Source organism: Periplaneta americana, chromosome 2 (genome assembly GCF_040183065.1).
Source record: "Periplaneta americana isolate PAMFEO1 chromosome 2, P.americana_PAMFEO1_priV1, whole genome shotgun sequence".
Lineage (NCBI taxonomy): Eukaryota > Metazoa > Arthropoda > Insecta > Blattodea > Blattidae > Periplaneta > Periplaneta americana.
Genome location: NC_091118.1, coordinates 43,115,189 through 43,129,904, shown reverse-complemented (window position 1 = coordinate 43,129,904; position 14,716 = coordinate 43,115,189). Strand labels below are relative to the sequence as shown.

The window sequence follows — 14,716 nt, the reverse complement described above, 5'->3', positions numbered from 1 at the left end:
ATATTCTCAACTGAAACTGCATTCTCTGGCTGACCCAACAGTCGTGGTCCCCCTCACTATATCTCTCTCCTCGTTGCGTATCGATAGTTTGAAATCCATCCGTTCTTTCTGACGCACCCTTTATATACATAATTATGACATAAAATACACATATAACATTAAATGTGTATGACAATGAAAATCATATTTATATTATATAAATACAAAGATATAAGATAAAATAGATATAATGTATAGAAATAGATACACAATATATGAAATGCAGACATATTACATACAGTACTTTCCCAGGACGTATCACACACAGACTTGTTACTTACAAAAAAAAAAACACACAAAAAATAATAAGTAAGCATTTCGTAGAAATATATATATATATATATATATATATATATATATATATATATATATATATTACTTTTAAGGATGTATATGACATCACATATCATCAGCTAAGTACAAGATCTCATTATAACAATTTACTCATTATACCCTACCACAAGACATCTTTATATTCTTCATCCTATACAGTTTCAGTTGCTAGAAATTGGAACTCGCTTCCGAGTGATATAAGGGGTTGTTGGACAATAGCTTCATTTAGGTCAAAATTACATAAATTCTTACTTAACAGATGAATTGCTGATTAATATTTGTTACTTATAATGAAACTAACATCTGTCCATTCTTATTATTATTATCATTAATTTTTCTAAATAGATTTACAGAACCTCTAATGGCAATTACATTAATATTCTCATTATAGAAATAGAAATATATATATTCTCCCTGTAACATAGTCCTAGTAAGCTTATATTAAATTAATTTTCATCATTTTACTAGCTATCTCAAATATTAAGTTAATTATAATTCATTGAATTAAATTAGTTCATAAATTAAGTTACTACTTTACCTTATAGATTTATCTAAATTTAAATAAATGTGTAGTGAAGATTATTGCTGGAGAACCTTTTATGTGTAGTGAAAATATTTGTAATTTAAATTTATGTGTTGTATTGATTAAGGCTGGTTGAGTGGAAGAGAAGGCCTTATGGCCTTAACTTTGCCAGCGAAAATAAAACATTATTATTATTATTATTATTATTATTATTATTATTATTATTATTAAAAATGACATGAAATAGACATGACATACAAGTGCATGTTCAACACATAAGACATAGACATATTATATACAATACACAGAAAAAATAAATAAAAAGGAAAATTACATAACAACATAATTATATGGTATGGAACAGTGATGATATAGCTATTATTATTGTGATTATTACTATTATTATTAATAGTAATAATCATTTCCTTTTATTGCAGCCTGCTTGGCTCTGTTGCATGTTAGATTAATGATACAAAAAACAGACCCGGAAAATATATACAAACAAAATTAACACATTCATATACGGTACCCTTTCTAATTGCATTAACTACAACTTCTCTTACTAAAACACATAAACTAGCTATTATATATATATATATATATATATATATATATATATATTTTTAATTGTAATATTTAAACCCTACTGTAAGAAGGAAAATACTTCTACTAACTTGAAATAATTGAAGTTACATTAGTAAGAATATACCTAACTGAACAGATTCCATGTCTCACAACACAATAAATCAATAACAATTGGCTCTTTTTCACCCATATAGTAAGCCTCTCTATCTACGACTGAACCGAAGCGAGAAATGTTAGAAAGAACTCATTATTCACATCCTTCTAAATATAGCTTGCTGCTGACAAACCAGTAAAAGCTATCCCTTACAATATTCTTCAAATGTGAAAGAACATAAATTCAATACCCCCGGAATAAGGGTATAAGTACATAGGGAAACAATGTACCATATACCCTTATTCCGAAAGTATTCAATTCATATTCATCCGTGCCTAACTAAAGAAGTCGAAATTTTATTTTTGTCCATCGAGATTGGAAAAATTGCACACTGTGCGACGGTGCGAACAAATTCTGCTTTTTTAGATTTCGAAGAAGTGCTGGATGATATTCTTCTGCTAGGTTGCAAGAAAGCAAATCAATAAATCACTTAGTCTGTCACTAGATAAAGATTCTTTAAAGTTAGTGGCCCACTAAATTACAGTGTACTGCGAAAGTGACATTTAATGAGCTGTAAGTTATCTTTATTACTCCTTTAACTCATTATTTCGAGCGACACAACGTCGCCATCTATAGTTACACATTCCACGAGAGAAACCATTACCATTCATTTCAAATTATATGCAAAATGTCTAAAACTGACTATAAACCTATCATTCCATAGCCTGGAACGTAAAAACGGACGCAACAAATCAATATTGTCATAAATTTCTCTAATATTATGTCTCGATAATACATCAGTTCAGGCGTGAAAAATTGCAGACTGTTTTGGAGTATGTAGTTAGCAGTTTTGTTGCCTTATATCGCTTTAGTTTTAACAATTTCGTCCTTCTCCAATCTGATGTCTTCAGTGCAATTTCTTGTTAACTTTCTTAATGATTTCGTGGGAGTTTGTTTTAGCATATTATAGCCTAATTTATAGAATTTTTCTTAAATTAGAACGCGATTTATGCTCCATCTTTTATATTTAAAAATGAGCCGGTTTATTTAATTTTTTAATTAAATTCTGAATAATCCGCTAAATCAAACGGTTATCGAATGTCAAGATATTTCATAGAAATGTAGTAATTATACACCTGGTAGTAGCCCTTTAATGCACCTCATTAAAGTACAACTATTCATTATACTTCAGCTGTTCAGCCAATGAGAAATCACCTTTGTAGCATTATAAAAGCGCAAGTATCGATTATTCTCGGATATGCAATCAAAAGACAACTAGCGAAAAGTCACGGAGGCTGGAAATACAATACTGTCGCAGAAGGTTATGTTCTGTTACTATAATAATTACCGTTAATTGTAAATAATATTCAAATAAATTCAATTTGTCATCTCGTTTTTCAATTCTGAATCAATTTCCAGGTTATATCAAGACTAATTTTCATGTTATTTTCTAGATTATATCAAGGTCAATGACATTCGTGCCTCGGAAAAAATCAAAACTTTCGCGTCTGCGCACATCTCACAATTCAGAAGGTCAGTTCCGCTCCTCACTTACATAACCATAACATGAATACTTATGAATAATTTCAAGTTAGAAATATGGTCGAGCATAAAAAGTCGTATGAAACTTGCCTATAATGGTAATTAAGACGCTCATATGAAAATTATGAAACGAGCGCAAGCGAGTTTCATAAACAAACATACTCGCGTCTTAATTACTACCATTATAGGCTCGTTGCATAATGTACTATTATATGATTTCTTCGTAATATATCTATAATGAATAATCCCTGTTGTAATGTGAACTGCTTTGCCTTGAACTAAACTACACTACACTGTACACGAAACGTAGAGATATCTGAATAACATATATCTAGGACGTAGCAAACAAAATACATATGGATCTAGAAATCCGTTCCCTAGTTATAACTAATCTATAACAAAGATATATTGAAGGGGTAAACTGGGTGCAAAAACATCTCCTTTCGTATGAACCATGCAGTACCGGAATTGATCTTGACAAATTCACGCTGCAGTAGATTGGTAATTTTTTGTATCTAAGGCTGTACATAAATTATTAAATGGTGTAGGCTACATATAATAATTCAACACAGAGCGAAACAGAGAAAATATGAAACAAATGAATTGTGCTACATTTATGTAATTAGTAAAAAGCATTGAATTAAACTAGGTAATGAACATTTATACAGAAAATTAAATGGTAAATAACAACAAAATAAATACCTATGTTAATTAATAATTTTGCAAATTGATAACAAAATAAAATTAACGTAACTGATTTATAATTAATAGTGAATACAGGTTGTTTCGTAATTGCATACATGTATCCTTGTATAAAAATGGTGAGGGAATTTATAAAATCCCTTGGATTGTACATTTTTATTCTTGGTATGCAATTTTTAGGTTAGGTAAGGATGAATCTGAGGATCAAATAAATACTAACACAGGTCGGGCAAGATCATCCCATTCAATAATAAGATAATAGAGCAAGACGGAACGTGTGGAGTAACGCAATAAAGAAGTGAAATGGGAGAAGAATTAATTGAGAGGTATCCGATCGTGCGTCCTTACAAGGGAATTTGGGGCTGTGAACTCAAAGCCTATTGGCCACTTTTCTCACTCCGTTGTCACAGTTTAGTTGAAGGGACTAATGAAAATTCTGAAGGGGAAAATCCAAAAGTGCACATAATCGAATAGCTGCTACATCATGGGGAAGGGTGTGAAAACTTTATTGATGAATTGATGAATGAATGAGTGAATGAATGAATAGGTGAAACATTTAAAAGGTATGTGAAAACGTGTCCTTCCAAGGGAAATTGGGACAGAGAAGTGTTTATGTGACCTCCAAGCTTGTTGGCCACTTGTCTCACTTCGATTTTCGCCGTTCCATGTGAAGAAACATCAGAGAATTTTGAAGGGTAAGGCCGAAAGTGAATGTAAAGAAATACCTACCACATGAGCCGAATGGACTTAAGGTACATTAAATAGATAATGCAGCGATACGGACCGCATGGAAAATCGGAGACACGACGTTCAACTTATATTTGTTTCCATGGTAACACGAATGAGGTTAGAGTGAATCTTTAATGTCAGAATGTTACAATTTTCTCTCAATACAGACGATTTATGTGAATATGTTATCTTATCTCACATCTCAAGAAATTCCTGCCCGGTCAGTATTTTCACAGTGACAAAGAGGTGCAGACGACTGTCACATACTGGTTCAGAACCCAGGCGGCAGACTTCTACGACACAAGGATACAATAGTTGATTCCATGGTATGACAAATGTCTTAATTCCGGTGGGGAATATGTTGACAAATAGCTCAACAATTACTGTATCTGTTGCTAACAAATCTTTTCATGAAAGTGTGTTTTCTTTCTCTAAACGGCCCCAGGTAAATTATTTTCTGGACGCACGTCGCAGTTACCTGTATTAATTGACGTATTTTACCGAGATTACTACTATTAACGTAGCATTAGTATATGGTTACACAAGGTGTTACAACTATCCTCCATTACATTAAATGTGAAGTTAACTTCTTCCACACCAGTCTTCTCGCGTTAGAGTTACGTGGTCTCAGGCGTAATGCCTTGGACTAGCGAAACGAAGTGAGCATTAGTACGAGTCCTTGTGCGGACATAAATTTTCTCATTTTTTCTCTCATACGGGATCAATGCCACCTATCATCGTGATATATATGGGGAGTTACAATGACGAGCAGCAGCAGCTCATGTTACTACTTATAGACTACTAGACCCCAAGTAGGCCTATTTGAAGCTGTCCATTTGCTCTACTGCCTCATTTAGATTTCGCAAGTTTACCTTCTTTACTTTTCTTCCTATGACCATGGTATTCGTATTGTTTGCATTTATCTTCAATAAATAAGCGAATAAATGAATGAATGAATAAATAAACATATAAATAAGTAGATAAGTATTAGAGATGAACAACGATCGAGGAAGCAAGACTAACAGCGCCTGCAAAGCCGAAAACCCGCACTACAATGTTGTATACGTCGCTTCGTTGACGTAAAGACTGCTTGTGAGTGTTTCGAGACGTCGAGATTGATCACTGCCGAAGTCCCGAACGTCAAGCAGCCTTGTATCGCCATAGTTGTTTATATCTGACTGAACTTTTATCTACTTTGGCAACTGTTATATATGTATAAACAATCAAGTAGCTTGAATAATTTCGAGGGAAAAATTGTTCCGGAGCCGGATATCGAACCCGGGACCTTTGGTTTAACGTACCAACGCTCTACCACTGAGCTACCCGGGAACTCTAACCGACACCGCTCCAATTTTTCCCTCTATATCCACAGACCTCAAAGTGGGCTGACAACCGTCAACACTGTTCGTTAACAGAAAACCACAATTTAAGTCACACGGAGTCAGTGTGCACTCGAAGTTGGTTGCTTGACGGTTGTCAGCCCACTTTGAGGTCTGTGGATATAGAGGGAAAAATTGGATCGGTGTCGGTTAGAGTTCCCGGGTAGCTCAGTGGTAGAGCGTTGGTACGTTAAACCAAAGGTCCCGGGTTCGATACCCGGCTCCGGAACAATTTTTCCCTCGAAATTATTCAAATCAACTTTACAGGGAGTTATACCTGAAATCTTGATTTGCAATCAAGTAGCTTATTTGAAACATCATCTCTACCTTGCAGTGTATAATAATCCGTTCCCCAGTCTTTATTTAATTACTAGGCTATTATTAAAAGGCTAGAAATTTTCTGTTCATATTTTTGAGCTCAAGTGTGCAATCTCAAGTGAAAAGATATTAACGTTATTTTTTATGTTTCTTAGAAATGCAAATTTATTTGAGAATTTTTTTCTGTTTATATAACCATAGATAATATCATATAATAGAACCAGAACATTTTGATAACTAAGATAATAGTGTTATTTATTTCAATGATGTATGTTATTCAAAGTTACGAAATCTTTCCACGTCGACCAAATGCTATTTCGAGAATGATGAGCGAGACTCTAAGCGCACGAGAATGACGAACGAGACTCGAAAGACAAATGCAACGAACACAGCGAGCGAGAGCGGCAGTTAATTTTGTTCATCTCTAATAAGTATGTAAATAAGTAGGTCTAAATAAATAAGTAAATAGATTGATAAATAAATTAATTACAGGTACAGTAAGAGAGAGAATGGGTAAATAATAGTCTACATCTACATGGACGTTTGACACCTTATAACTGGTTTCAATTTAAGCCAAACTTGGGGTTTCTTCCATCATACATTACACGGAATGTCGTGATATAATCTCAACCCAACATCTATCTTCAAAATTATAGGTAATTATTAAACAATAATTAAAACTGCAGATTCAGATATATCTTAATACAATATAATTTTTTATGTAGCTTAGAACACAAAATTCCACTTGTGAAATAAAGGAATGGAAATGCTGAAACGATTCAGTTTTTGGCCTACGTGGAAGTCTGGTTTCATTAAACTAAAAGGTTGCTTGAATATTTATTTCCACCGAAAACAGCTGAATAACTAGGAAGCAACTTTATACAAAAGCCTCCCGACAAATCCTGCAAAATAGTTTAAATAATTTAGCAGTTTCGCATTTTCGGACGTTGTTCGGCCTTAAAACTGCAGTGCGTTGAACGCTTTGCGTAATGAAAGTCCCTTGGTTGTAACGCATGGCAGGAGGGAATGTATTTTTAAACATCCAGTTAGACCGGTTGCGGACTATTGCCCGTAAAGACGGTCACCTCAGAGATGAAAAGAAAATAAGCAAAGGACAGGAAATTAAGAAACTGCTGCCGTATTTTAAGAAGACGTAAATGAAGATTGCATTTATATTGTGGGTAACATCAAGGTCACATTTGCTTTCCTTGGGATTAAACATATAATAAATTGTAGCCCTATGTGTTTCAGAAATATCATACTTATTTATGGACTTAAGATGGAACTGAAACAGAATTATAAATCATTCATTAATGTGGCCTCCCAGTGGAAGAAAGTGGAAACCCACGATCCTGCCTTGTATATTTATGGCGTTTGAAATAGCCGTGTGCAAGACAAAAGTAAGTCGGTTGTTTCTCGACCCACAAAATTCTCTTGCTTTATGGACAGATGTCTCTAAGTGGCAACGTTTTTATTGAGACTGAAAATGAATATACAAGACATCTCGTGACAGAACAACTAAGTAGAAAAAGTGACACAAAAACACAGAATAGCTGTGCATAGTTCACAGCTTCGTAGTATAACAATTATTATAATTTTAAAGTGAGCTTGCTTCGGCAGTTTTCCCCGTTTAGTATAGAGACAACTAGCGCTGTGGTGAGTTAGTGAAACACAGCGTGACGTTGGGAAGACAATGGATGCACTAGTCAGTAATCGTAAGAGCGTGTATGAAGGTGTACGAAAGAAAAACATTGTTATAAACTACTAAACAAAGCGAGCTAAATATGTACCTTGTCTTCCATACCTCAGTGAAAGATATGGCATTTCGCTTTACAACTGGGATGTTGCAGGCTTACTATTTGGAGCGACGGGTTGTTTACCAAAATTTACATGTAGTTAATATCCTTAAATCCTTTAAAATTCCCTTTTATGAGGTTCAGAAGATTGTAATGGAAATTCTGAAGGCCTCTCTTCAAATTTTACACTATCATCTATATATTAACACGTAAATTTTTGTTTTAATGTACAAATCTAATCCATGTTTTGCCCGTTTCATTTCCCTTTATCTTTTATGTTTGTTAATTCCGGATCCCAGTGGTCAACCTCACTTGAGGACGGATGATTTTAAATCTTAGTAGTAGTATTGGATACGGAAAGACTGTTTATAAAAGTGGACGGAAACCATTTATTGGAAATATTAATGAAGCGGGGAACTTCAGAACATACCTATATTAAGTTTTATACAAAGTCTCCAAAGTAAAATTCAAATGAGAATAAAAAATGGTAAAATGAAATGACCGAAATAAACGAGTGTGTCCTTTTTCACACACAACTTTTAATATGGAAATATATGAAGAAATATGACATCAGTTTAAAATTATAAAATAATTTAACATTAACAAAGCAAATGTTACATTTAAGTATAAAACTTTCTTAAAATTAAAACCTTAAAAGTGTTAGAAATGTTACAAAGGTAATATACCTTGATGACAGAAAGGCCCATTTTGGCAAAGGTATAGTGTCATCATGAGCATTTTTCGAATTACTGCGGCTGCAGCTCGTCTTTATTTTCCGCGATTGCTGTCGTCAGTGGTGTGGGTGCGTTGCTTTTACGGTGATGGGGAGGATTGTTTGTTTGTTGTGTAATAGGAGATCAAATAATGTAAATGTATTCAATTTGTAATTGTATATTAAGTATATGTTGCGGGTATGTTATTTGTGTGCTTGTATGTTTCGTACTACCTTTATAACATTTTAATTTTAAGAAAGTTTTATATTTTTATATAAGTGTTAACGTAAACAACAAAGACAAATGATTTTCATATGCAGTTGATTAAGTACTGCCCGTGCCTCACTTCCTGAGCTGTTTCTTTGCGGGGCGAGATGCAGAGGGGGAGAGTAGGAGGTGCTGGGTACCGCATGTGCCTATTACCCTACGTTCAACACATCGGCCTTTACAGGATTCCTTTCGACAGCTATGGAGCAAGATCAGCCATGGACAAGCGAATGTATAGGCCATCCCCTCACGAAACAAATTATGTCCTCATTAATTCCTTAACTAAACACTAATACCAGTGGTAGACTACAATCTCTACTCGAGATTATCGACCTAATCGCGATTACGGCTGTCATGTGTACACATCCGTAAACTCTTTCTTCAATGGCAGTGTTTCTCAAACGTTTTCCACCGCGAAACCCCTTTTAATCTAAAGTGTAAGTGCGGAATCCTTGTAATATTTTATTAGTGTTTAATAATTAACAGACAAGTGAAAGCTAGCATCTCAATAATTCTGTTCAGTGGGACGAATGTATTTGCTTTTTAAGCCTGCAATCTGGTTTTATGGCGGAAAGTTGTAGTCTCATTTCTACTGTATTTCTGCATTTTGTCTTTTCGATATTTTGTTTTAGTGAACACATACGCAGAGAATCCAGTGATGAAAGTGATAAGTATAATGTATATTTTCCGTTTTAGATGTTCATTAAACATATTATTATTATTATTATTATTATTATTATTATTATTATTATTATTACACATATTATTGGAATATTATTACGCATATTATTGGATTATTATTATTATTATTATTATTATTATTATTATTATCGGTGGTTTCATGTTATTATTGATTCATATTTTCGTAACATTTCTATGTATTTTTATAGTATTGCAGCCCAGTTGGCTAAGGCGCTTGCCTATCGATCTAGAATTGCGCTCGAGCGCGGGTTCGATTCCCGCTTGGGCTGATTACCTGGATGGATTTTTTCCCCGAGGTTTTCCCCAACCGTAAGGCGAATGTCAGGTAATCTTTGGCGAATCCCCAACTTCATCTCGCCAAATACCATTTCGCTATCATCAATCCCATCGATGCAAAATAACCTAGTAGTTGATACAATGTCGTTAAATAACCAAGTAAAAAAGTATAACATAACATTTAAAATCATATAGGGTTCACGGAACCCCAGAACATACTTTGAGAAACGTTGCTCTATGGTAATTCAGCAGTTGTCCAGACTGAATGAAGAGTGGCCTAGTGTGTAGGCCTACATACATTTAGGAAATCGCCATCAGAGATAATAGCGATAGTGGTAACCACGATTAGAGTATCCAGTATTATAACCAGTAAAGATCCCTGCGATGGCATAGGATAATGTTTTCATAATATGTAATATGCTGCCGTGCCGCCACGCTGCAGCTCCCGTGCCGGTCCGAGCAGACCTAAGAGGTGTGGCTATAAGCACTAGGGAACTCTCGGTTCAGGACGTGAGACACGGGCAGTAGACTTGGTCATCAGTCAAAAAAAAAATTAAGATTATCTACAGGAAGCTTGTTTTTAAACTCAATAGAGTAGCCAATTGTTTGCCAACATTTCAAACTGTGAATTATTTACGGTACTATAAACCATGCCTTGCGATCGTCATTTACTTCTCGCTTAGATAGTCAACTGAAAATGGCGGCTCCGTTCAAACGTTTTGGTGAAGCTAACATTAGTGAAATAGAATTTTAGTAAGTCATATCTATTTTATTGTATTAGAGTATTTTATTTCTTCTAATCTTTATATACTTTCTTCTAATAGCCAATTAAATCCCACTCGAGTTTTGATTTTCTCCAGATTATTACACTTTTGCTACATCATACTACTTTTGGTCAACAATAAAACGGTACGAAAAGACGTCTTTCAACCAATCATGGCTGCTTATCGCACAATTTTATCGCTTCCCTAGCATTTGTTCAATTTTATCGCTTCCCTAGCATTTGTTCAATTTTATCGCTTCCCTAGCATTTGTTTCTTTGTTTGCCAACATTTGAAACCGCGAATTCTTTACGGTACTATAAAACATGCTTTGCGATCGTCATTTTTTCCCGCATAGTCAACTGACAATGGCGGCTATGTTCAAAAGTTTTGATGAAGCTAGCATTAGTGAAATAGAATTTCAGTAAGTCAATTAACATGTATTTTATTGTATTAGAGTACTTTGTATATTCTAATCTTTATATACTTTCTTCTAATCGTGTAATAGTCAATTAAATTCCACTCGAGTTTTGATTTTCTATAGATAAATCAAAATCTCTGGTGGGATTACTGTTGATAATATCAAACTATGGCATTTATAGGTCTTCATCCAGTCTAGAAATTCAAATAAAGCGAATCATTGTAGAACTAGTAAATATATTTAAATGTTGAGAAATCACAACCTCTGGTGAGATTACTGTTGATAATTTCAAACTATGACATTTATAGGTCCTCATCCAGACCAGAAATTTAAATAAAACTTATCATTGTAGAACTAGTAAATATATTTAAATGTTTAGGACGTAGCGTAACGTATGGACAAACAGCGAAATAGGAATGAAACTGAATGCATTTTATTAAATCTGCGGTGTAATAAATTCATCGATCCTTAGGAAGAAAGAAAAAATGAGTGTGCACCTCTACATGTGACAGAAGTGGAACTTTTTAAGGTGTAAATGGCACGACATATATTTTTAGTTGTTTATTTAACGATGCTGTATCAACTACTCGGTTATTAAGTGTTGGTAAGATTGGTGATAGCAAGATGGTATTCGGCGAGATGAGGCCGAGGATTTGTCATAGCTTATCTGACATTCACCTTACGCTTGGGGAAAATCTCGGAAAAAATCCAGTTAAGTCATCAGCCCAAGCGGGAATCGAACCCGCTCCCGAGCGCAACTCTGGATCGGCAGGCAATAATCTTAGGCGACTGAACGATATTCTGTATATTTGGGAGCAAAGGTCTTTCCTCAGTTAAATAAGGATGAGAAGTCAATTACTTGATTGCCACAATCCACTTCAATCTACAATGTTAAGAGAAACATTAATAAATATAAATAACACACCGAAAATAAACATGATTTTATATCTCCCAAATAATGGATTACGATATTTATCTTTCGAACAGTGGATTAAGATTTTACAGCTTCCAAATAATATATATTAGAATTTTACAGCTGCAAAATAATGCATCGGGATCTTACAGGTCCCAAATAATGGATTAGGATTTTACAGATCTCAAATAATGAATTGATTTTACACCTCCTAAATAATGGATTAGGATGTTACAACTCCAAAATAATGTAGGGGAGACTGTTGTACCTTTAAACACTTTTCACATTTTATTTTTTTTTTATTTTGGGAAATGAAATTTTTTTAATGAAAAAATGCTTGAAATAATTATTGGAGATTCCTTTACAACTTCCTGTATGTATTTTCGTGTTTTACATATCTATTAAGGATGGAAAAAATAAAATGAAGGGATATGTAATGTGTTCAGAGGTACAACAGGATCATGTACCTTGGAACATACCCTCTTGTAAGATGAAACACATGGAATATAGGTGGGAATATAGCTGTAAAAACTGACAATCATATCTAAAATGTATTTTCAATCATAAACCGGAGCAGGATCCCTGATTTAGATTTTATTTCCTGGAGGAGCAATAACTGCTTCAACAGCTTTCTTGAAGCATCCGAATCAATTGGGGGCCACTTTAATTCCAGACTTACTTCGTGACATGACCTTAAAATAAAAGAAAAACAAAAACCGATAGTATCGTGTAATTTGGAACATGTTCCATGGTACAAGATGTTTTGTGTTCAAAGGTACAAGAGGGTGCACGTTTAAACAAATATGGCTCCGAAAACTAGAGAGTCAAATAAATCATGGAAATTGAAATATGTTATTGCTCACCAGATGATAGGGAACACACCGTACTTGAAAGATATTAACAAATGCAATCTGGTTTTGTATTAGAAAACATACATCAATGAACGAAATGTTTACTTTTGGTACTAAAAAATTTCTTTTGTCTACGGAACTCACACTTTGCAATTAATCAAACTGAAACTACGACCAGAGCTACTTAGCGGCTTTCTCTACAATCTACTTCATTTTGAGTCCTCTAGGTAGCAGCAAAAATTAAAAAACAAAAAAATGTTCAAAGGTACACTATGCTAAAGGTTCAACAGTCTCCCCTATATTAGAATTTATAGCTCCAAAATAATAAAATGGAATTTTAAAGCTCCAAAATAATGCATATTAGAATTTTACAGCTCCAAAATATTAAAATGGGGTTTTAAAGGTCCAGAATAATGTATCTTAAAATTTTAAAGCTCCAAAATAATTCATCAGAATTTTACAGATCCCAAATAATGGATTATGATTTTACAGCTCCCAAATAGTGGATTAAGACTTAACAGATCCCAAATAATGGATTGATTTTACAACTTCCAAGTAATGGGTTAAGATGTTACAGCTCCCATATAATAAATGCTATTTTACAGCTCCCAAATAATATATTAGAATTTTAAGGCTCCAAAATAATGCATTAGGGTTTTACAGATCACAAATAATAGATTAGGAAGTTAGAGTTCCCAAGAGCTGGATTTAGAATTTCATACATTTCAGGTACTGGATTATGATTTTACATCTTCCAGATAATGGGTTAGGTCTTTTTAGGCCTAACCTCGAATTTTTTTAGATATTATCAATTTCTTCACCGTGAAAGAAAACTTAAAATTCGTGCGTAACATTAAAGGAAGTGAAAAGTTCCAACCTAAGTCTCGAGGGCTTAATTGTAAAGGTAAATTAAAATGACTGAACTCAAGTTTCAGATAACGTGAGAATGGAAATTATATAACGGCGGTGAATACATATTGCAACTTGCTGTACTATTAAAATGATATTGGAATTGGCAATTGATTTTACCTGTTATCGGCTCCCCAGTAGTTAGCAGCATCTGTAACAAAGTGAAACAAACGTTCAGGCAATTAAGCAAATCCACAGTTACGAGTTTGAATACAAAACTGAAATAAGGAACATGATGTGTTTTGTAATATTTCAGGGTTTATATGGACGTGCATTAATTACAAACATCGTTTCGCCGGACTACGATATTTAAATTGAGCTTAAGGAACATTTCTCATTCAATCTCAACCTCATTCAAGAAATTAAATTACAACATCGCATACAGAACAAATAATACTCTACAAAAACATCTCAACACACAAACAAATGCAACCACACAGGCTTATACAAACTCAAATGTAACACCTGCAACAACTTTTACATAGGACAGACAGACAGATCATTTCAAACACGTTACAAGGAACACATCACAGCCATAACAAAATTACAAAACACTTCCACATATGCAGAATTCGTCACAAATGCTAACCACACCTACAGAGACATCAACACAGACATGGAAATTCTACACATCCAACCAAAAAGCCAGAAACTAAACACACTAGAACAATACGAAATATACAAACAAATAAAAACACATCCAAATGAAATTCTCAACACACAACTCAATTTCAGAACACACACACACTCTTTGACTCCACATTACACTACACAAACACACCCCCACAGGAAACAAAACAAAAGGCGCCAAGACCAGCAACAACCAGTTCTGAAGAAGGCCAATACAAGGCCGAAACATGTTA

General features: G+C 34.1%; 1 protein-coding gene across 3 annotated transcripts in view; it reads right to left on the bottom strand.

Moving 5' to 3' along the window:
• The window catches only part of LOC138692979 (uncharacterized), a 479,658-nt gene that overhangs the window by 122,919 nt on the left and 342,023 nt on the right, over positions 1–14,716 (bottom strand). For all 3 annotated transcript variants that reach the window (XM_069816418.1, XM_069816439.1, XM_069816427.1), the window contains exon 3: positions 13,974–14,004. In XM_069816418.1, the coding sequence (XP_069672519.1) occupies positions 13,974–14,004 (31 nt within the window). The remainder of the gene's footprint in view (positions 1–13,973; positions 14,005–14,716) is intronic.